Source organism: Aspergillus bombycis (genome assembly GCF_001792695.1).
Source record: "Aspergillus bombycis strain NRRL26010 chromosome Unknown contig00113, whole genome shotgun sequence".
In the NCBI taxonomy this organism is placed as follows: Eukaryota; Fungi; Ascomycota; class Eurotiomycetes; order Eurotiales; family Aspergillaceae; genus Aspergillus; species Aspergillus bombycis.
Genome location: NW_019170115.1, coordinates 1064 through 22813, shown reverse-complemented (window position 1 = coordinate 22813; position 21750 = coordinate 1064). Strand labels below are relative to the sequence as shown.

General features: G+C 49.3%; 9 protein-coding genes across 9 annotated transcripts; 5 read left to right on the top strand and 4 right to left on the bottom strand.

Annotated features, from left to right (window-relative positions):
* Positions 1-408: 408 nt before the first annotated feature.
* Positions 409-1832, bottom strand: ptpB (tyrosine protein phosphatase PTP1; the record flags this gene model as incomplete). Its single annotated transcript, XM_022537170.1, has 3 exons — positions 409-1254; positions 1310-1573; positions 1629-1832. The coding sequence occupies 3 exons, from the start codon at positions 1830-1832 to the stop codon at positions 409-411; spliced, it is 1314 nt and encodes a 437-aa protein (XP_022385095.1).
* A 1419-nt stretch (positions 1833-3251) lies between these two features.
* ABOM_010041 (uncharacterized protein) lies at positions 3252-3717 on the top strand (the record flags this gene model as incomplete). Its single annotated transcript, XM_022537169.1, has 4 exons — positions 3252-3287; positions 3374-3391; positions 3453-3567; positions 3635-3717. 4 exons carry the CDS (start codon positions 3252-3254, stop codon positions 3715-3717), a joined length of 252 nt encoding a protein of 83 aa, XP_022385098.1.
* A 3092-nt stretch (positions 3718-6809) lies between these two features.
* Positions 6810-7664, top strand: midA (putative cell wall protein; the record flags this gene model as incomplete). Its single annotated transcript, XM_022537168.1, has 1 exon — positions 6810-7664. One exon carries the CDS (start codon positions 6810-6812, stop codon positions 7662-7664), a length of 855 nt encoding a protein of 284 aa, XP_022385097.1.
* Positions 7665-8500: 836 nt separating this feature from the next.
* ABOM_010039 (uncharacterized protein) lies at positions 8501-9366 on the top strand (the record flags this gene model as incomplete). Its single annotated transcript, XM_022537167.1, has 7 exons — positions 8501-8617; positions 8681-8716; positions 8773-8826; positions 8886-8914; positions 8993-9023; positions 9085-9142; positions 9197-9366. 7 exons carry the CDS (start codon positions 8501-8503, stop codon positions 9364-9366), a joined length of 495 nt encoding a protein of 164 aa, XP_022385119.1.
* Positions 9367-9874: 508 nt separating this feature from the next.
* On the top strand, positions 9875-10733 carry ABOM_010038 (uncharacterized protein; the record flags this gene model as incomplete). The annotated part of the gene is made up of 2 exons (XM_022537166.1): positions 9875-10436; positions 10513-10733. 2 exons carry the CDS (start codon positions 9875-9877, stop codon positions 10731-10733), a joined length of 783 nt encoding a protein of 260 aa, XP_022385120.1.
* Positions 10734-11079: 346 nt separating this feature from the next.
* pex19 (putative peroxisomal membrane protein receptor Pex19) lies at positions 11080-12350 on the bottom strand (the record flags this gene model as incomplete). Its single annotated transcript, XM_022537165.1, has 3 exons — positions 11080-11184; positions 11241-12055; positions 12119-12350. The coding sequence occupies 3 exons, from the start codon at positions 12348-12350 to the stop codon at positions 11080-11082; spliced, it is 1152 nt and encodes a 383-aa protein (XP_022385115.1).
* Positions 12351-12732: 382 nt separating this feature from the next.
* On the bottom strand, positions 12733-13984 carry ABOM_010036 (zinc binding dehydrogenase; the record flags this gene model as incomplete). The annotated part of the gene is made up of 3 exons (XM_022537164.1): positions 12733-13209; positions 13281-13386; positions 13770-13984. 3 exons carry the CDS (start codon positions 13982-13984, stop codon positions 12733-12735), a joined length of 798 nt encoding a protein of 265 aa, XP_022385116.1.
* A 760-nt stretch (positions 13985-14744) lies between these two features.
* Positions 14745-15955, bottom strand: ABOM_010035 (uncharacterized protein; the record flags this gene model as incomplete). The annotated part of the gene is made up of 3 exons (XM_022537163.1): positions 14745-15323; positions 15376-15555; positions 15629-15955. 3 exons carry the CDS (start codon positions 15953-15955, stop codon positions 14745-14747), a joined length of 1086 nt encoding a protein of 361 aa, XP_022385117.1.
* A 2052-nt stretch (positions 15956-18007) lies between these two features.
* On the top strand, positions 18008-20736 carry ABOM_010034 (putative glutaminase; the record flags this gene model as incomplete). Its single annotated transcript, XM_022537162.1, has 6 exons — positions 18008-18276; positions 18334-18742; positions 18806-19811; positions 19862-19992; positions 20045-20316; positions 20391-20736. The coding sequence occupies 6 exons, from the start codon at positions 18008-18010 to the stop codon at positions 20734-20736; spliced, it is 2433 nt and encodes an 810-aa protein (XP_022385118.1).
* Between the last annotated feature and the right edge of the window lie 1014 nt (positions 20737-21750).

Below are 21750 nucleotides of genomic sequence, written 5' to 3'. Positions count from 1 at the left end.
CAGTCTTCATGCTATAACCGTACAGCCTGGTAAAATTATACAGCGAAGAATGAAAATCGTGAAACAGAGCTTGAAGCATTTCGTATAGGACTCTCAGTACCTTGTAAGGTGGAACTGAACCATAAACAGTGGTAGCCATGCTCCCACACAAGACTCTAGCAAACACATGAGGACATGAGTGTCGTAAATTGGATATTCAAACATGGTGAAAGGTTATGCAATTAAGCGCAAAAAAAGGCGTGAAGCCGAATGCAAGTCAGGAACTCATAGTTCGTCGTGAATGCTGCAACTTGGGAAACAGATGAGAAAGCTATTAAGAGAACTATATATATAACAGTGAAAGATGGCCCTGCCGTAGCCTGGTGATTTGTCCGTAATGCGACGCAATAAAAACAGGAGCGAGAACCTCTATTCGTTGTCGGAGACTTCTGGGGTTCCCGACCAGCTTCTGGTTGGCGTAGAGGCACGATCCGAGACAGGCTCCAGCTCTGGTTTCGAGGAAGGCAGGTAGTAGGACTCGGTGGATAACTTGGCCATTTTTGAAGATCGTTCATCGGACTTTCGCCCGTTGACTTCAGGGACCTTCCCAAGCTTCCGGTCGATTTGTTCTCGCAAGACCTCGTAGATAAACTGCAGCTGCATCTCATTGTAAACCATCATCATTCTCTGCTCGCGCATTTGGTTGACCGTTTCAAAGACTGGGTCAACCTCTGGGTCAGTGACTTGCAACAATTGGTCAGATTGAAGCTCCAGTAGGAGATGATCGAGGGCAATGAAAGTGCCTGTTCGGCCGACACCAGCACTACAGTGCACGATACGTGGGTTATCCCAGGAGCTCTTGGAGCCTGATTGTTCAATCAAGTGAAGAAGTGCGCTGCGGTCGTCGCCTTCAGGCTTGGAATAGTCCGCCCACCCAGCAAAGAGGAAATGCCAAACGATCTTCGATTCGGCACCCAAAGTGAGTCGCAACTTGCGGATTTCGGAACGGGACTTCTCGTCAAAAGTGGTCTCTAGCAGCGCAACCGTGCCCACGACGTTTTCATCTCCGATCGGGTGGTTCTCGTTGCTCATATATGGGTCACGTTCGTCTTCCCGCAGTAGGATCAAGGGATTATCACTACTGAGAGGGAAATACTGAGAGCATTTCTCTCGTCCAGACTCAAATGTTTGGGTAAGCATAACGATGACACCCACTTCCTTCGTTTCGTGGAATACCATGTGCCAGAAATGGGATATATTTCCTACTTTCGGTCCCTGGAGTGGAGTGGTTAGAAAGCACACTTCTTTACCAGCGCGGCGGCATGCTCACCTGCGTCGCGATATACCTTCTCTCCTCCTGGGACACGGAATCCTTCAGAGTAATCGGCGAGGCATTGATAAAATCACACTCGCCATCGTTTACGCGAAGATGGATACGAGAGTTTGCCCACGCCTGCACATTCATATATCGGTTCCTTGCCTTGACCTCTGGATCGGCCTCCAGCGCCCAACGATGGGAGGGGTCGTTGGCGAGCATACCTTCTGCGAGACGTGTCCGCTGTATCCACTCGAGTTCCTCGAATTTTTGATGGATCTCTGGAAAATGAAACGGCCATCTGATTAGCCCTACTGGAACATGACCGACGAACATCCGGAGTAGTGGGAACAGGAGCGAACCAACCTAAGACGGACTGGCAGAGAAAATGTGGGACGGAGTCAGTATCTCCAGCTTCCAGACCCGGGCCATCCTGATCAGGGCCGTCCAAGACCTCGAAGCCTTCATCGTTGTCTTCGGGAAGGGCGCGCTTGGTCGCTTGAACGTTTGTGTCGATCTTGATGGTGGGATGAGCCATTTTGGCCGCAGCTATCCTTTGGAAGGCCCGAACCTTGCCCAGGACGCCGCGCGCCTTTCTTGAGACCCGCTTCTTAGTCGACACAAGCTTTCGGGGTCCGGAGCGGAGGCTGAAGGCGTCGGGCGATGTAGAGCGGGAAGGTGGTGCAGTAACGAGTTCCCCCTCAATGCCGGATGGATCGTCGTTCGCGCCGTTCGGCGGTTGCGGCAGGGATGATATCTGTAGCGTGGACAGATCGGGACAGCTGTGGAAGCTGCCCCTCGTCGTGATTTGCTTGGCCAGATTTTTAGATCTTACCGGAGCAAATCGCTGCCAAATCTTAGTGGGCGGATATCGGCGAAGTCGGAGACCAACAACGTTGAAACTCAGGACACCGCGCAGTGTCGATAACGGTCACTCTCGCTGAAGACAAAAAAGACGATGTGGTTGGCGTGAATAATTATTGAAGCCCCCACAGAATCACAGGGCGTAATATAGACAGAACGAGGGGCACAGTAGTCAATAGAGAAAAAAAGAAAAAAGAAATAAATAAAAAATTAAGTAAACAGATATTAAATGCCCCCCGGAAACAGGGCCAAAAAATTTTAGAATAAGAAAAAAATATTCTTCCCCCGCACTTCTATATTGGAAGGACGTGCCAGCAGTCCAGGATTGGGAGAAGGAATAATCGGCGGCAATTGTCGGAATCAATGTATCAATCAGATCAATTCTGCAGATGGTTGGAGAAGTTCAAGACAGTAAAGAACGAAAGAAAGAGTCGAGAAAGTTCCCAGGGGATCACGGCAGGGGTTCAATGAGAATGGAAATTGTCGGCGTGACTCTCGACCGTGACTCTCGACGGTGATGTAATTTGAAGAAGGGATAAATTGATACAATGGAAGAATCTTGTAAGCTTGGGGAGGAAAAGAGTACAAAGGTAAAGAAAAAGAAAAAGAAAAAGATATATAATCAGATCGGAATGGTCATAATAAAATACAATCAAATTAAAATTAAAATTGTTGTACAGGAGAAGTTCTGGGGAATTTTTCTACAAGACGATCAGGTCCATAGATCTACCTAAAAGAAGTAATGATAACACATTCCACGTTTAATTCCTCCCGTTGCACGACTTCGTCAATTACTTGCCACAAAATTAAACCCGGGCTGGTGGACTGAAACCGTCGCTTTTGACTGGCTGCAGGTCATCTGTTGTGGCACAACTAAAGGCTTGACTTGGGAAAGGCCACTTTCTGACTGACTAGTCTTCTTTCCGTTTCTCTGACAGCACAGAAAAACCTCCTCGGCTTCTGTTTCTCCTCCCTCTTCTTTTTCCTTCCTTCGGCTCTTGAGGCCTGTGGTCTCGTTGCTCGTCAGCTGCCACCGACATTCTCCATACATTTGCCTCCTGTGATTACTAGGTACTAACAGCCCATTCGCAAGATGGTGTTCCGAATGTTCTGGCTCCGGACATTCGAGGTACGTAATCGCGCGGTTCCAGACCAGCTTCTTTCCTACTGCCATTTTCGATATCATCCATGACTGACTCATTCCCCTCCAATTAGGTTTGGCTCACTGCTCGGGTATGCACATCCACACACAACCGCCTACACGCGAGTTTCGTACTGATATTCTCTCGTATAGCTGCTGGCCAGCCCGGCGTTTCACAGACTTGTGGGACGAGTCCATCAAAAGGTCCAACATTTGAAACATGGGGTGCCTCCCGAAGAAATGGGAGGTACTCATAGAGACAGTCATGGTATGGCGCTCGTGTGCTTACAGGATGAAATGTTCAAGTGCTGAGCTGGTGCTGATGGCATCTCTAGGACCCGGTTTGAGCAAGTTTATCGAGTACTTTAAGGAGGAGATCAAAGACCAGCTCAAAGGAAAACCGCCGAATAAGCTCTAATGATGGGCCTTGGTATATGGTTTCAATCATTCCCCAAGCTCTGTGTACGATTATGACTACTACTATGATACCCAATTTAGTTTCTCTTCTCTATTTTCCTGTCTTCTGTCTTTTCGTCTTTTTGTCCCTTTCATTATCGTTGTTGATCTCGTACTTCTAGATTTCACACGCTTGTGTGACCGGATATAGATTGGGCTGTAACTCTTCTACACCGTGAGCTACATCCCTCATTCCATCCGGAGATCAAACGTCAACTGCTCCATCCGCTTTGCCCATCCGGTTCTGTCAATGGTCTAGTTCGGCTTTGGAAGTTGGAAGCATACATATCAATAGAATACAATACCTAGAAGGCTTATGCAATCGGAATATTATTCTTTTTGATCCTAAAAGCAGTGTTGATCTGATGTAAGGGCTGTAACCCAAGCGTGTCAATGAATCGCAGGCAATATGCGTAACCGAAGAGATAAAGACTCAGCTTCGAGGAACAGCCAGCAGGCATGCGTCGGCATGTGCATGCACTGACTGACTCTCAGGTCATTATGCTTTTTCGTGCTTAAGGCCTAAGCTGTACAGGATCAAAAACACGTCATAAATCACCATATTATCTCTCCTGGTTGATGTTGGTGATGAATTTTAGATAGGCGGTGCGCATAATACGTAGCTACAGCAAGTGGAGTCAACCCAACCTAGACAAATCCCAGGACAATGAATAACGGTCCTTAGTAGCGCAATTGCTGCCAGGAACACAGTCTTCCGAGCCTCCGAAATATAGCCTCTCCACTTGTTATATTGCAAGTAGCTACCAAATAACCGCAACCCCCAAAGGATACCATCGAGCTTCCTTGCGAATAAAAGCTCATTATCACTCTATTCCTCGACTGGTTTTCTAAACCAAAGCTAAACCTTCCCCTCAATCCAGCAGTAGGCGTTTTGCGAGGGTGTTGATGCCGCATTTACTGGAAATGTGAAACATGGCATTGGCATCCATCTAAAACGCCCCTTCCTCTCTGCTATGTAGCTGTTGTGTACTCCGCATTTGTGTCTGCATTGTAAATCTATTGTCCTTTGTAGAGCCGGGACGGTCATTCATCCGCCTCCTGGGACGGGTAAGGCTGGGGAGTCCCTGTGCACCCGGGCTAGCCGAAACGTTACTGGACAGGGGATAATGCAGGGCTTGATCTAGTCACGTATACCAGTTGAATGACAAGATGATATAGGTCATTTTTATCAGTGGACGGGCCCGTTGGGCGGTCACATAAACAGTGGCGACGAATAATCTCAGTTATGTTCGAGCATCACGCTGGTAGATCAGGAATCATCTCGAACGTTTATGAACCTGCATGACCCTCGCCTCCACAGTTGAACTGCTACCAGGAGCCACCTCCCGTCGAGTCATGTGAGCGTTACTCGCTCGGTGCGAATTACGGAGTACGGAGCATGTATACCCTGAGTACTAGTATTATGACACACAGTAAGTACGCCTGATTTGGTTAGTACACGTTTGCTTGAAGTGACGAGCAAATGATAAGGCAGCAGCAGCAGCAGCAGCAGAAGAAGTAGGTGGTGGTCCAGAACTTCAGAATCTAGAACTCATCACCTGTTGTCGATCGTCACACCCTGCGTCATTGGAAAAGTTGTTGGATGATGCACAGCCGTACACAGAGTCAGAAGGCACTGTAGTTATACTGAACTTACGAGTAGAGACAATTCAGCGCAAAGGATGACAACGATATTACGAATCCTTCCGATCTTCCTTCGGGTGGTCAACAGACCGACAATTAATGCGTAAGATTCGCTAGGGCTTGAATGTCTCAATTGAAGACGATCGGCGTTTACCCGGTCGGCAGTACCGGCACAGAATGGGTAGTCTACTTCACAGTAGGCAGTCGATCGGCCTAAAGGGAAATGGGGAACTCATTAGAAAGCCCGAGGATGTTCCGTCTTGTATTGCTGCTGCTATTGGAATCCTCGGATAAGCACGGCATCTACGGAGCGAACGAGAGGCGAAGAAAATTCTTGACTCAGGAGGGAGAGATTGATGTTGGGGTAGGTAGTAAAGGTGATTTGTTTGTGTTTTTCCTATGTAACATTACCTAAGAACCATGGGTGCATAAACGATTAAACAACTCAGCAGCCAAGTGTCCTGTGGTTTCTGGGCCGGCGTACCGTGGAACGTTCCTTAAAATAGCACAAGTTTTTCTTGATTGCATTTTAATAAGTTTTCAGGAAGATCATCTCACCCACGATTTTCCATTTATCCTGGATGTACGCTGCTGCGCATGGACGATGTTACCCCATTCGTAGACCAACATTGACAGCTGACGGGCTAAGAAGGAAACGGTCGTATGGACTAATGGCGATAGCGAAGGGTAGCGGAGCCAAACAGAGTTTCTGCCCCGAGAGGTCAGGCACACAGTCCCAGCGATCCAATTTTCTCCTGGCTAGAATGTCTCAGCCCGCACTGACTGACTGGCCAGTGGGGGGGCTTAGTTTTCCAAGTTGACACTAGTGCACGCCCACATCGGGCATCGTTGCTGGTATTGGTGCATTGGTCCGCCTTTTCGGTAAAATCCTAGTTCGATTAGACCTCACTAACCGTGTGTGGTATGGAACAAGGGCAAAAAAAAGAGAAAAAAGAGAAACGAGAGAAAAGAATGAGGACTAGCGTCCCTCGCACCCAAGCCGACACATGAAGAGAGTGATTAGCCGGAGGAACCAGTCAGAGTGGGACTGCGCGCTCTTCCCTTTCTTCAATGAGCCTTCCGTCTCCAATCCTTTTTCATCTCCATCCCGCCTCCTTACACTCTTTTCTCTTCTCGTATCTACATCGTGCCTCTCATACGTATATCTATCTAGTCTCTCGTTAACCCCTCCTGCATCTGCAGTTCACTGAATTTCCCCTCTTGATACGTACGATCGTTTTTTTCTTATCCCTCCCTCCTGCCACCTCCTATACCCTCGTTGGAAGTCTCCGGAGTATCCGTCAGTCATACAGTCACGAGATTGAACCGCCTTATTCTTTCGCTTCATCTCCTCCGGACCTTTGGATCGAGACGACTTTGATTGATTCCATCCCGCATCGCCCGCCCATCATGCGAGTGTCGAGTCTTTCGTTCCTCTTATACTCTTTGTCCCTGTTGGCCGCTGTCTCCGGTCAGAGCGCTGCGGTCACGGGCGGAGATGTCGCTACCTCTAAGGATGCCGCACCTACCCAGACCGAAGCGACCACGACATCCACATCGTCGACATCATCAACTTCTTCATCTTCGTCCGAGTCTACAGAAAGCACTTCGACAACTAGTGACACCAAGCCAACGACCACCAAGGCTGACCCCACAACAACATCAGAATCAGACTCGTCAACTTCCACCACAGACCCCCCTAAAACCACGACCGACCAGCCGACGAGAACTTCGGCATCAGCCACTAGCAACCCTACAACAGATAACAACAACAACAACAACAACAACAACAACAACAACAACGACAACACTACAGCGGACAACAGCTCGAAAACTACCCAAACTCCTGTTGTAAAGACCCTTACTACTATCGAGACGGTCAGTGGAACGCCTGTTCACACCACGCTTACCACCACCTCGTCCGCTGCTGTCGGCGCGACCGACTCTCCTTCGCTGAATGGGGAAGAGAAGGACTCGAAGAGTTCGGGCCTGTCTTCTAACCAGAAGAAGACCATCATTGGTGTCGTTGTTGGTGTAGGTGGTGCAATTCTAATCGGTGCCCTTGGTGTGGTTGCCTGGAGAATTCATGCACGCAAGCGCAATGCCCACGACAACGATGAAGCTACAGACCTCATGAGCGGTACCGCTGTTGGCTCCGGCGTTCGAGAGAAGGCTCCCAGCCCCGGGGTTGGTGGAACACCTTTCAAGAGCACCTTGGACCAATACCATAACCCCGGTCCTGTCAACGCCGCGTCGAATTTCTAAACGAGCCAGGTGCCTGTCACTCCCCGGTGGTTTTTAACGTGACAGCTTTCTTTGGCCGTACCTGGCCCTTTCCATATAGATGTGGGCATGGTACATGATGGCCCAGTGATTTTGACACTGTAAAGTTTGTACGAGTATTACGCAGTTATCATTGGCGCTTGTTGGTGAAGATATATTGGGTCTTTTTCTTCTTTTCTTTGGTATGCAACGTTCAATGTCCTTGTTACTTGCATACTGTTCACATAGAACGCCTGTCATTCCTTCCCCAAGATCACGCTCCTTTCTACGTACAGCGGTTTGTTTTAGCATTCATGGTTGGCTTGTTGTCTTTGATTCCCCTGCTCGAAGCACTGGTTCTGCATAGAGATACTGAGATGTGTGGTATCCTCCGTCTCACTGTCTCTTCTTTCTGTTCGATAGCTTGGTTGGACGATCGTCTGGCGATCCAACTAAACAAAAACACTTTTTTACCCTGATATCTATGTATTTAATTGTCACAGAAACTAGCTCGAATGTGTTTGCTTTAGTACCGCCTCGAAACACTGACTGTACATCGCGTGCGGATATGCATCGGAATGGTGCGACCGATGAAACACCAAACGCCCCTTGTTAATAGAGCACTTTAACCGCCGCCACTCCCATACAGGCAAGGATTGGCCCCGTGTCGAATAGGAAACCTAATCTATGTAAATCCCCAGCCGCTGGACACGGAATATTTATATGCGGAGTAACATTGTCCAATTAATATTATTACACAGTACTACCCACATTCGAGATGCTACTCCTTTTAGTATCTGGGTGATCAAGTCCATGCCATAGGAGTAATAGCCCGAGACATGGCGCCTCCTATGACAAGAATCATCAGCGCTCTTTTTCTGATCCTTGGCGCTCGCGCCCTCATCCTGGATCCAGTCGGGCTGGTATATGCGCCCGCCTCTGTCGGCAAGCGTCAGGTAGTCAGCTATTCCCGTCACCATGATTGAAGTTAGGCTCTCATATCTTGAATCTCTCATTAGACATTTACCGGAACACTAGGGGGTTCCGCACCCGCTGTGAGTTCCATAGTATTCTGACTTGTGAGATGTATCAATGTTGAGTATGTACCTAGGTCACGAACACAGGTGATCCTGAAAGGCCGTATGGCGTGGACGGCGACACGTTTGTAAGTTTCTATCGATCATTTCCCTATCACCGAATGATAACCAAGCTGATATCTCATAGACGGATTATGAATCAGCAGCCTCGAGAAGGTAGCTCACCTTGAGTTCCACGTCCCATGTTTCACCGTCCCATGTAGAATCCTTATCTAACACGAGTCCATCCATCAGCTGCAACAACCAATTTAACTCTTGCCAAAAGGTCAGTATGGCGGCACTGTGCCACTGACAAATGTCGCAGAGGTCTGTTAACTCGTATTTAGATAGCCAACACGGACCAGACATCATCCTTCTCCCTCCAAGATTGTCAGGATCAGTTAAGTACGTTCGGCCTTGGCAGACCATCAACAATTATTCTGACCTACTGCCAAATAGATAGTTGCATGTCGACAGTATCATCTACGAGCGTAGCGTCACAAGGTGCTACCATAGCCTCTGCGCCGACAGCAAGCAGCTCGACAACAGATGCGACCACTGTAACCGCGCAATTGGCCCAAACCACCATCCCATACGACTCAGAATTCGACCTTGTCTGCGATCTCTAAGGCGGCGATGTGCCAGTATGTTTGGCATGTAGCCAAGCGGCGTGATACAACATTGTTCTGAATCGATGAATTATGTACTGGACATCCACCCATCCAAGCCTTGTAGCCAGGGTTGCAGCCTCAGGAATGCGATATGACCACATCGGGACTAGTGCCCCGTGATGCCGTGTTGGGGACGCGCTCGCGGATCGACGCTAAGAATCCCCCCAGCCCACCTGTCTTACGCGGTGGCTGGAGGTCGAGAACTCATGCACACGAGGACATTAGAAGCAGAGTAGCTCTTAACTCCACATAAATCGTTAATTAGGCTTCCTTACTCCCCCCAAACCCGAAGTCCACCTCCATTGACACGATATCAACCCATCAAAAGCTGCACCTCGAGATTCGAGACGCGTACCGCCACCGTCTATACCCACCATCTCCGAACCGGGGAACCACAACGCAGGACTCCCTATACCTACACTGACTCCATCCTACGCGCAAACCACTGCCCATCATCCTTAACATCATGTTCGCCGCACTTCCCCCCATGCAGCAGTTCAATTTCTCGCAATGCGCTACCGCGCCCGCACGTCCGTCTCTACTCTCACCTCGCAGTTCGCCGGCGCGCCCGATGGCCTCGCTATCCTCCTCACCCTTCCACTTCTCCCCAGCATCAGAAAGTCAACCCAACACACCCGTCACGTCAAGAACAGAGTCCAGGAATATATTCTCCGGGTCTCCGATCTCCCCTTCGCCTTCGAAGGGTGCAGACACGTCCTCCCGCTCCAAGACTTCGCCTACATATGCTCAGCGCTATGCGAGTACGATATCTAACCCGTTGAATAACGCGTCCAAGAATGGCACCGCTTCCTCTTCGCCGTCGGCGCGCGAAGCGAGACGCAATGTTTTCTTGAATCGGATCAGGCAAGGGCGTGACGATGCACGTTTTGCTAATAGGGGCGAGCAGCTGGTGTTGATGGAGCATGTGGCGGAGCAGAAGAAGTGGGGCGAGTCGATGCGTAGGAGGACGGATGGGATTCTGCAGGGATACTTGAGGGATTTAGAAGAGGGCGTTGATGATATGCTTGGTACGCTTTCTTCTGTGCTTGCCCCCTCCAACAAACTTGTTGGCGGGACCAATGACTAACCTGATCGTTTTCTTAGACGAGGCGGATATCCAGGCTCTGGATGAGTATCTGTCGCAGGAGCAGGCAATGGAGATGGAGTTGCTTGAGAATGTGGATGTGCAGACGCCCTCTGGACAAGATAATGACAGGGCATGGAAAGATCCTGGCTCATCGTTTAGTGATGACGAGTACGAGGACATATTCATGGATTTAGCCGATCAGACAGTACCGAGTCAAGATATGGATATGTCGGGGTGAGAATACTGAGGATTACGATCCTTTGACACGACTTGGGAGGATATACAGGGAACAGGGTAATACACATGAGCTAGATAGGGTTACGGCGTCGGTTGGGTTGGTCGCTGGCGGTCCACATTTGATTTGTTTCGGGCCAACAGCCTTTGTATTTGTCTGTGATGTACATGTCAAGATAGATAGCCTTGTGACATTTGGGCTAGTAAATAGGGTATCGAAATGATATATGTACAGAAGATGCCAACACCAGATGCATTTGAAGTGCCATAAGAGATGGAGTCTGCAATCACCACTTTGCAGCGAAACTGGGTAAATGTCACCGAAAGTTCGGAGATTTGAGACCAGATCTTTATTGCTGGGTGCAGTCCGGCATCGGCATACCCCCGGGACCTTTAAGGTCTTTCCCAAACGGATTCGCGACGAGTTCTTCCGGCGGACTTCCGGCAGCTTGCATCTGCAGCAGATCAGTAAGGATAACCCAACAGACCCAGTACGAAAAGGATCACATACCTCCTGCATCTTCCCCCACACATACTCGCGACACTTAGCATCTTCATCCGTGTAACCTGGCTCTTCAAACTTGGCCACAATTTGCGACGCAAGAGTCGCCTGCTTCTCAAACCGCTCCATTTCCTCATCGGAAAACCTCCCCTTGCCCTTGTTCTCCACCAACCAGGGTCCGAACTTCCCATCAAGCTCCTTCATCGGGTCATAGAGCATTTCTTTGTTCGAGAGCTGCTCCATCATCGCTGCAACTACGTTCATTATACCGCCGTCGTCCGCATCAGCATCTAAGCCGGTTGTCTCAAGAGCCTTTAGCAGATGTGCCAACATATCGTCCGCATCATCTTCTGACGCTGCCGCCGTAGCCTTATCTCCGGACTCCTGCATCCGATTAATAGTCTGCTGAATAGCGTCATTAAATGACTCAGGCGGCGCTCCAGCTCCAGCCCCACCAGACGAAGACCCAGAACTACCGGTCGATGGCGCAGCAGCAGCTCCAGCGCTAGCATCCCCACCATCTTCTTCAGCCATCACATCCGCCAAAAGTTGCTTGAGGAAGTCACCGGGCGGAATCCCGCTCTCCTCCAGTTGCTTCGTGAAGGCGTCGGCGCCCTGGTTGATGGTGTCTTCGAAACCCTTGTCGTCAGGTGCCCCGGATTCCTTAGCAGCGTGGCCCATCATGCTCGCCATGTCTTTTTCAAGCTGTTTCATGAACGCTTCTTCATCGAAGTCGTTGGCTTCTGGTGCGGTCGCAGGCTGAGATGGAGCGATGGGGGCGGGGGCGGGGGCGGGTTTGGGCTTGTTGAAGTCGTCGAGGACATCTTTTGATAACAATTGTTGAGATTTGGTTCTATTTTGTTTGAAATCTGATCCTCAGAGCTTACCGTCCAATTCATCCAGGTCCGATTCATCGTCGTCGTCGTCATCATCATCAATTGCTTCTTTCGGTTGCTGAGGTTGCGCTTGTGGCTTGTCTGCAGGTTGTGCCGAGGTCTCTGGGACAGCCGTTGCGGTCGTCGTCGCCATCTTTACATTTTCTGCTGAAGTGGAAACGGGCGCAGACTCGTTCTGTTGGGGATCACCCCCATTGACAGGCGATGCCGATGGGGTGGACATGATTCCGAAAGGCGGGGGAGGGGAAGAACAGCAATGATCACTGGGAGGGAAATGCGTAGGCGATTGTAGTCGAGCTGTACTCGTTTCCGACGAGAGGCCTGGGGTTTGAAGGAACCGAGTAAAGGGGTTGTATCGAGAAGACAAAGAAAAAGAGCCGAAGGATGTTTTGTGACGGTGGAACAAATAGTTAGTTAATTGTCATGTGAATGAATAATCAGTTGATGGCGAGACCCTTTTTTGTGACTGGGCGGAGATGCCGAGCCAATGCCGATCGCCGCGGCTTTTCTGACAGTATACTACTACTATACTAGTACTAGTAGTAAATGCATCCTTATGCCGGACGACCGCTTGTACATACATACCAGTACATACTACTTACTTACTACTCCATAACTATGACATTCTTCCCACTCGATGCCCCCGAGCAATACCACTGCCTCATCTGCTCAGCTTCCTCCATCTTCCACTCCGTGATCTCAACATGAAGCCTATTCCGATGGAACAACTCGACCAGCTCCTGCGCTTGCGCAGTATCAGCCACTAAAGAACCGACCAGCTTAATATCCTTATAGATGACCGTCTGATAAGACATGGTGATCCCCTTCTCGGGCTGACCCAAAAGCACCATAGTTCCATGTTTCCTGGTCAGAGCCGCCGCCAGCTCAAACGCAGCTGGATGATCCGTCGCAAGCACGGTGGCATCCAGCCCGGGGTAATCCGAGGAAATCATCCCGTTGATCTTATCCAGGGACTTCTCCACTGGATCCATAGCCAGGATCAAAGTGTCGGGGCTATGCTCATAAGATGCCACTGCATCTAGAGCGGACTGCTTCACGTCGATTGCCGCCACCTTGTAGCCCTGTATCCTCCGTAACTGCTTAGCGAACTGGTCTGGAATACTAGCAGCAATGACGTCGAAAATAACCTTACCATGCAATTCGCAATCTGTGTCCCAAGATGGCCCAATCCACCGATCCCAACAATCCCTATCGACCCGCCCTTGGGGACGTCCGCTCGAACAATCCCTCCATAGATACTAATACCCGCACACATCAACGGCGCAGCACCTTGAACTCCATGTCACCTGGGAGTTTGACCAAAAAGCGAGCGTCACTAGGGTATCGCCATAGCCTTATTAGCAAAATCGGCTCGTTTAAGGGTATCTTGAAATCTCACCACATACGCAACCATGTACTCAGCCCAGCCTCCATCCGTCGTAATACCCTTCATTAGAGGCGCATCGCAGTAGATTGGGAGACCCGCTTTACAATCCGCGCATTTACCTACACAAGTTTATACCAATTAGAGATAACCTGGAAGTCAACTATACAGTTATCCTTGCAACTTACCACAGACGCTATCGAAATTGATACAACCCACCCTATCACCTCGCTGGAAACCCGTAACCTCCGAGCCTACCTCTTCGATGATCCCGGCGGCTCGTGGGACCCGATGAAAGGTAGCATTGTGTTGAATTCATTCTTCAATGCCATGAGGTCTGTATGACAGAACCCCGCGGCTTGGATGCGGACTAGAACCTGGTGTGGCTTTGCTTTGGGAATGGACACTTCGGAGATATGGTAGGGCTCATTGTATTGTTGAATTTGGATGGCTTTCATTGTTGTGGGTGCCATGATGGGAACAAGTGATGCTTGGAGGTTGTGGTTTAGAATAGATAAGTATTGACATTCACAGGTTATACAAATAAGGAAAGAAATCATGATCGAAAGCTGGGGAATCTATGAGTTCTTAGATGGTTTACCCCAAGAGGTGTTCCCCAAAGTGGGGAAGCGTCTTCCCCAAGTATCGTGGAGAGTCTATTCTTATCTGCAGTTTGGGGAGACTTTTTGGAGCGCAGTTGGATGTTGGCGTACTTTGATGTACATCTAGCTTGTTAAAACTTAAAACACATGGGAGTATGAATCCAATCCAATCTACACACACTGGCAATGTCTTGATCCGTGTCGACCTTTTAACACACAAGAAACAAGGAATACGAATCGTGATACTCTAATGATCGAAGCCAGGAATGTCGTGTTGGTGCTCTGAATTTGATATATTGAGCTCTGTGCTATGGAGGCTTTAATACATGCGAGCGTGACATCAATAAACCCGTCAAATAGTATGTGGTATCATTGACTAATTCCCATTGCTTAAAGGCAATGAAGTGGGGCATCAAGAAACTCGCCATACGATGGTTTGGAGTTCCGATACTGCTTCCTCACTCTTGTCTATGGAGACAGCGGATGAAGCGAACGCATCTTTGTCAGTAGACGCGTCGGGATATCCTCGGTATCCTAGATGGCTAGCGCATCTAGTCCTGTGTACAGGATTATGTAAATATAGTATACAATCTGAGCAGACAGAACGGTCATTTCATCGTCAGAAGGCAAATCAGCCAGTCCAGGTGTTCGCAGCTTCACGTTTATCTGCCGTGTTCATGAGCTTCAGGAGCCCATCAACAGCATCTCCTCTTTGAGATGGTGTAACAGCCTGTTTCTCGGGTTGGCTTTCTTCGATGTCATCTTCTTGCTCGTCGACTTCCCCCATCATTCTGCCGCGGCCGGTTCGCGACACGGTAGCTGGAGGACTGCTGAGCTGCATCAGAGACCCTGCTGTGTCTGTCCTGCGATGAGTTTGTGTAGGCGTTTTCATAGGATCTTGGGAACTGTCATTCTCTGTCGATAGGGGAGGCGATGATAATCCGAGAGGAATTAATGATGGTTCGGTTCTCAGCTTGAACTCGACGGCGGGTTGAAGAGCACGTGGTGTGATAGAGGAGGGCATGATGTCTTCGTCTTGTCGGCGCGGTGTCACCGCCTCCCTCTGATGGCCGGGCGTGAGCGTTTCGAGGAGTGATAAACGCGGGAATTTGCGACTGTGGGCCTCTAGTTCTGACAGACGGCGATCAAATTGAGGATCTTTAACGTGACGCATGGCATTCTGGATTCGGTTCCGAAGAAGGCTTGCTTTCTGCTCCGTGGGTTAGACTGGCATAGGAATATGGCAGATCAATCACACTGACTTGTTGGATAAATAACTTCCGTGTTTCAGGGTCTTCAGGGACGGCTCGTGTTGAACCTGCTTCTCTTTCTTGTCTAGAGCTTTGGGCAAGCGGCGTGGCGTGTGTTGGTGACTGTTGTTTATCTGATTCCCGTGATGGAGCTCCATCCAGCTCCGTCGCGTCTGTTTGTTGTTGGTCCGGCTACCCCTGATAATCAGTCCCGATTCAAATTTGAAACTCTTCAAGTGCCACTCAAAGTTTTTGCTCAACGTACCCGATCATCCTTGTGAGCTGTAGAGTGTGTGAGAGCTTCATTATGCACGCCGTGTACCGTCTGTGTTTCCGCCCGAGACTCGCCATATTGAGCCTGCACGTTGACATTGTTCGCTTGGTCGTCTACTTGATCAATTGTGCGTTTCTGGCCAGCGAATAAAGGAGAGGGAAGGAGCTTTTTGGGAGAAGGTGGTTCGAGGAGTGGGCGTTTGCTGGGCGAAGCATCGGGCCGATGGTGAGCGGGTGACAGACACGCGTTGGCGGTCTTTTCACCGAGAACGCGCCTCCCATCTTTGACGGGGCTGGGGTGCAGTGTAGTTGGGTACATTCCGGTGTATTGGGAGCGTTTAGAGGAAGAGAGTAGAAGCGGGAGGGCAGGTGGGAGGAATTTGGGGTTCAAGTAGGAACCCGTACGGAGAGCGGAAGAGAGGTTAGGGCTCCAGAAGCAATTGTGGGAAGAGAAAGGTGTATTTTTGTGGTGTTGAGGGGGATGGAAGGAAGAGAGTAAGAACGAGAGAAGCAAGATGATATGAACAAGAAGGTTAACACGACTTGTTCTCTCGGTCTTGCGAGGTAAGGTGGTAGTCAAGTTGTCGCGTGGGAGGTAAATCGCGTTGTAGTTTGGTGTATCTCGCGCTATTCCCAAGCCGTTTCGGAGGGAGACGTGACTTAGTTCCATTTTCCACCTCCCCGCGACGTGTGATATCCACTTCTCCCATATCCCCATGCAACTCCCTAACTTCTCTTCTTTGTCGAATTGTTATACATTACGGAGGATAGGAGGGCAACTCTTTACGTTTGCCCTCTTCTAGTAACCTACTAAGGAACCTGGAACCATGACCACACGCAAACGCAGCGCCATGCCGCAACAACCACTGCATATTTCCGCGTAGTGAAACTTCATCAACCCCTCTCGATTCAAACCATACAAGGATCTGAGTAGGTCAGCATGTGATACTTCGACGTGGAATGCGCAACATGTGGCCCTTCTGACTTGAGCATTTCCGAGCAATGATTGGCATCTGACTACTGTGGGGAACCCCAAGATCACAACGTGAGACTTGTACAAGGTCTAGCGTAGAGAAAGGGGCATGGATATGGACAGTACAAGCATATACCAACTGTGGATATAACAAAGCTCTCACGCGCGACTCTTCCCAGCCATCGAGTGGTCAACAAACATAAGTCATGCTGTTTGTGGCCCCGATCTCAGCCACTGCCCGCTTGGGTCTAGATCCGTCCTGCACGTGCCACTCAGCCCCACCGCCTGCAAGAGATCGATAGTCAGGTTGTTAAAAAGTAGGCACTTGTACTAGATACAACTTGAAGTGTCCAATAAAGCTCCTATTGGCATACCTTTTGAAAATATATATATATATATACGGAGAAGGAAGGTTGGGGTCTGATAAGCAGAAGAGGGGGGAGAGGATCTTATACGAGACTGACTCTATAGTAGAAGATTACACGAAAATGTTACTACTCCATCTCACATATGGATGTACTCTCTTCTGCAATGACAAACAGTAGTCCTTTGATTAATTAGTATATTATCATAATACCCTTTCGGGTGAGTGGCTAGTAGTATATAGAACATATCAACTAATCATTTCCAATTAGTAGACCAGTCTCCAACAGCAAGCCAAGGCCGTTGGCTATATATGTAAAGCAACGATTCGATGAGTACAGGTGCATTGGAGGGCACAGATTAAAGAATCCCAAAAGACGAGAGATAAGGAAGTCCGAAAGGTTAATGATATAGATACACTTGACAATGTATTGATTGCTTTCCTTTACCAAGAGGGATATACTGATTCTATATTGATCAATCTGGAGTAATGACATCATCACCTTTTACTGATCTACTCTGGAGTAGACGAAGGTCTACATAGGAAGCGGACTCCATCAATTATCTATCCAATCTGTTTACATTCCTGGATCGAATTCATCCTAAAACCGCCTTCCCCTTATTGGCCTTCCAAGGGCTTCCTCTTACCCCGTGACAGCCCGAGTGCGAAAGCTTTCCCCGCATTGGGGTTCCAAAGAAACGCCAACTCAATGCACTATTAAATCCAACACTGCTCCGTCTGACCATTGCGCCTATAGATCACCACCTCTATCCAATCCTTTTCTCTCGACCTTTTACTACTTTGCATATTGTCATATAACCTTAGGATATCTAAGGCAGAGAATCGCCTACCCAGGGTAAATACTACTTGGATTGGGGTAGATCATTACTGTATGGGATCTTCTCCGACACCATTGCATCAGAGGGTCTGCACGTGGTCGGTGCCTGCATACCTCTCACATCCCCTCTCTTGCCTCTGTGTTGCACTCCTTCTTTCGCTCACCCATCACTCGTGATCAACCCAACACCATCGAGATGCGTTTATCCTTTGCAGTACTGACAGCTGCCCTTCAGGCGGTAGTCAGTACGGCATCTACACTGACTCCGCCTGTCCTACCGCTGATTGTACGAAACCCTTACCTCAGCACTTGGTTCGGTAATGCTCGTGAGGCGCCGTGGTCAAAATGGCCCATGTTTTATACTGGAGAGGAGGTTGGCCTCTCCTTGATGGCACACGTTCCTAGTACGGGGACCGTGTATCCGTTGTTGGGCAAGCCCCATGAATCCCTGGCTTCTGATTCCAAGTAAGCATACTCAGAGCAACCAAGGCATTTTGACAATGTTCTCTAACAAAGACATAGCTCACCAGAGGTAGCGTTTCCGGTTTACTTGGGAGCTAACTACGATGCGTCTACCACTAACCTGACTTACCGCATCGACTTGGATACATCGGCTTCTACTCCCCTTGAGATCACCGTTTCTTTCCTGTCTCCCATTACGCCTACATCGACTCTGCGGCAGTCGATTCCGGCTTCGTATGTGACGATTCACGTCCATGGCGATGTGGGTGTCAACGTTTATATGGATGTCAATGGCCGCTGGGTAAGCGGAGATGCGGGTAGCAAAATCACATGGCAATATGATGGTTTCGACACCAAAGGCAGCAAGCCTACTCTCCAGAGATGGCGGTTTAAGAGAGAAACAGAACTGCTGCTATCAGAGATCCGCGACCGGGCAGAATGGGGTACCCTCCACTTTACTGGTCCTGCTGTTCGTGTCCCTTGGATGAGCGTCACCGCGAATCCTAAATGTCACCGCTAACACTGAGGGTAGGACGCTCGGTTTCAATCTGGAGAAGCCTTGGCTGTGCGGCGAGGATTCGTCGCCGAGGGAGCCTTGCGCAACGAGAATGATGGCGCTTTCCGTGCCGTTGGTGACCGAGAACCGGTCTTTGCGTTCTCCAAGTCTTTCGTCCCCTCAAAGAAATCAGGGCCTGCTAGCGATAGCGTTACTTTCACCCTTGCCCTGATCCAAGATCCGGTCGTTCAATATGCCTCCTCACGCGGGCTCACCTTGATGCGGCCTCTCTGGAGATCTTGGTTCTCCAATGAAGAGGCCCTGCTCAGCTTCCATTATCATGATTTGGCCAATGCAGGCACGTTGGCCTCCGATTACTCGGAACAACTGGCCCAGGATGCCTATCAGTCGGGGGCTTACGACTATGTGGATATTGTAGCGCTCTCCGCCCGACAGGTCATGGGAGCAACCACCTTTGCTGGGACACCCGAGAACCCGATTCTGTTCCTGAAGGAGATTTCTTCTAACGGTAATTTCCAGACTATCGACGTTATTTTCCCTTCATTCCCATTCTTCCTTTACACGAACCCACGATGGTTGGCCTATCTCCTCGAGCCCCTGATTGAACATATGTTGAGCGGACAATACCCGAACAAGTATGCTATGCATGACCTGGGAACACATTTCCCCAATGCCACCGGTCACCCAGACGGCAACGACGAGTACATGCCTGTAGAGGAGTGTGGCAACATTATCATCATGGGTTTGGCTGTTGTGAATTCCTTACGTTATTCTGCGGACTCCGCGGCGGCCTCCGTTTGGTCTACTCGAGGTACAGCCCCTGAAACATCCGACAAGAACTCAGGCTATTTCCCTCTGGATAACCTCCAAGCCCTGGGAGGAATTGATAAGCAAGACGGAAGATGGGGCGGTGGTGCCCAAGGCGAGCACTTGGCAGAAAAATGGGTTCAACGCAGTTACAAAATCTGGACCCAGTGGACCAGTTACCTGGTGGAATTCTCTCTGGAGCCTGCTAACCAACGTGAGGACCCTTCTGTTTTGCGAGAATATGGGGAAAGCTGATGAATGTAGTTTCCACGGACGATTTTGCTGGCTGGCTTGCTCTTCAGACGAACCTTGCCCTTAAGGGCATCATCGGTATTAATGCCATGAGCAAGCTAGCTGAAGTGGCTGGACACAAGGCGAACGCATCATATTATAAGGTTGGTATATTCAATATGACTTAGGAGGGTGAATCCTCTGACTCAAATACAGAATATCGCCGATACCTACATCGCAAAGTGGGAAGAATTCGGCATGTCTCGAGACGGCACGCATGCTAAACTTGCCTATGACTGGTATGGATCTTGGACTACGATCTATAACCTGTATGCAGATGCCCAGCTTTGCTTCCACCTGGAGGGCACCGATGTTTCCCCTGCACGTGGCAGTCAAAAGTCACTCCACCCGCACTCCGGGAAGAGCGGATTCGTTCCACATCATATCTACCAGAAGCAGTCTATATGGTACCACTACGTAAGGCAAAAGTACGGTCTCCCCTTGGACAGCCGCCATCTGTACACCAAGACGGACTGGGAGTTTTTCTCTATGCTGTCGCCAGCGAGGACGTACGGAGTGAGATCCTCGAGTCCGTCGCTAGATGGGTGAACGAAACGGTGACCGACTTGCCCTTCACCGATCTGCATAATACTGAAGGCAAGGGTGAGTTCCCAGGGCCGAACTTCTTTGCTCGGCCGGTGATCGGGGGTCATTTCGCGTTTTTAGCTCTTCAGCGTGCCTGCGAGGGTCGGGCAATGGAGGGCTTGGCTTTCCTTGACGGAAAGCCAGGCTTTGGAGGTGACTCGGTAGCGTCAGCTGAGACGCTCAGCCAGTGGGAGGCCATGGCCGCTAAAGCAGCGGAGAAGTTCAAATTTGGCGGGTATGAATCCGAGAGAGTAGAGCTGTAAGCTTTGGATTCGTGTATATACCATATTTAGGTGGCGTATCCGAAGTTGGTAGGAGCTGGCTGGGTTTGAAGATATTAAGCGTAGCACCTTTGATCATGATGTTCTCGGCTAAAGCTATATTACGAGGCGACAAGACATATAAATTTCAAGGGGCTACCGTAACTGCTCGCATGTTGATTGATCTCTCATCAGCCTTGCTCACTGTTCGTTGATCATTATCGTTCGTATACTTACCAAGAACAATGCATTATAGATATTCTATGCTTCAAAAGATGAACATCGAAAATGTATGGTGTTATACCCAATGCTAAAGAGCCACTTTAGCCTGCCTCAACGTGGCCTAAAAGAGCCCCATGGCAGACCTGGAGCGACGTAGATATATTTTGGTTGGATATCTCTGGCGCCGCCATGGCGTCGAACTAGAGTCTGGACTTTTGACGAGACTTCAACTACACAGGCCACTAGGAGATTGTTTGAGGCTAGTCAAGTATAATCGGAAAGCTGTAGGAACTTAGGTTCTATGCCTGTTGGCTCCTGCTTCGCTTGTTTCAGGTCTTCGAGACCCCTGATAATCCTTTGTCGTTCATGGCTCTGGATATAGATGCTTTTTCTATTAATAGTTTATGGTGGTGGAGTATATGCTGAATTTCCGACAGGTTGGATATTAACTTGGCGTATTTCTGATGAGGCAAGGACGAAAAGACACATTAATCAAGTGATGGCAGTTAACACTATGGGGATGAGGAAAAATCGAAGGCAGTAATGAATGCCACCTTCCATTTCGGGAAGTCACCTGCACAGACATATAAAACACGAGCAGCCTCAAGTTTCATAGCATATGATCCACCAAATCCTCAACCACTGACAATCGGTAACCAGTTAAACACCGTACTACATCTTTGCCAATTATGAACACTCAACAAGAACCACCACAACACCCACCCTGAGAGGACACCCATCTACATGCACCCCTACCAGCCCCAGCAATAAGACAACCCAAAATCAGTCCCAGAA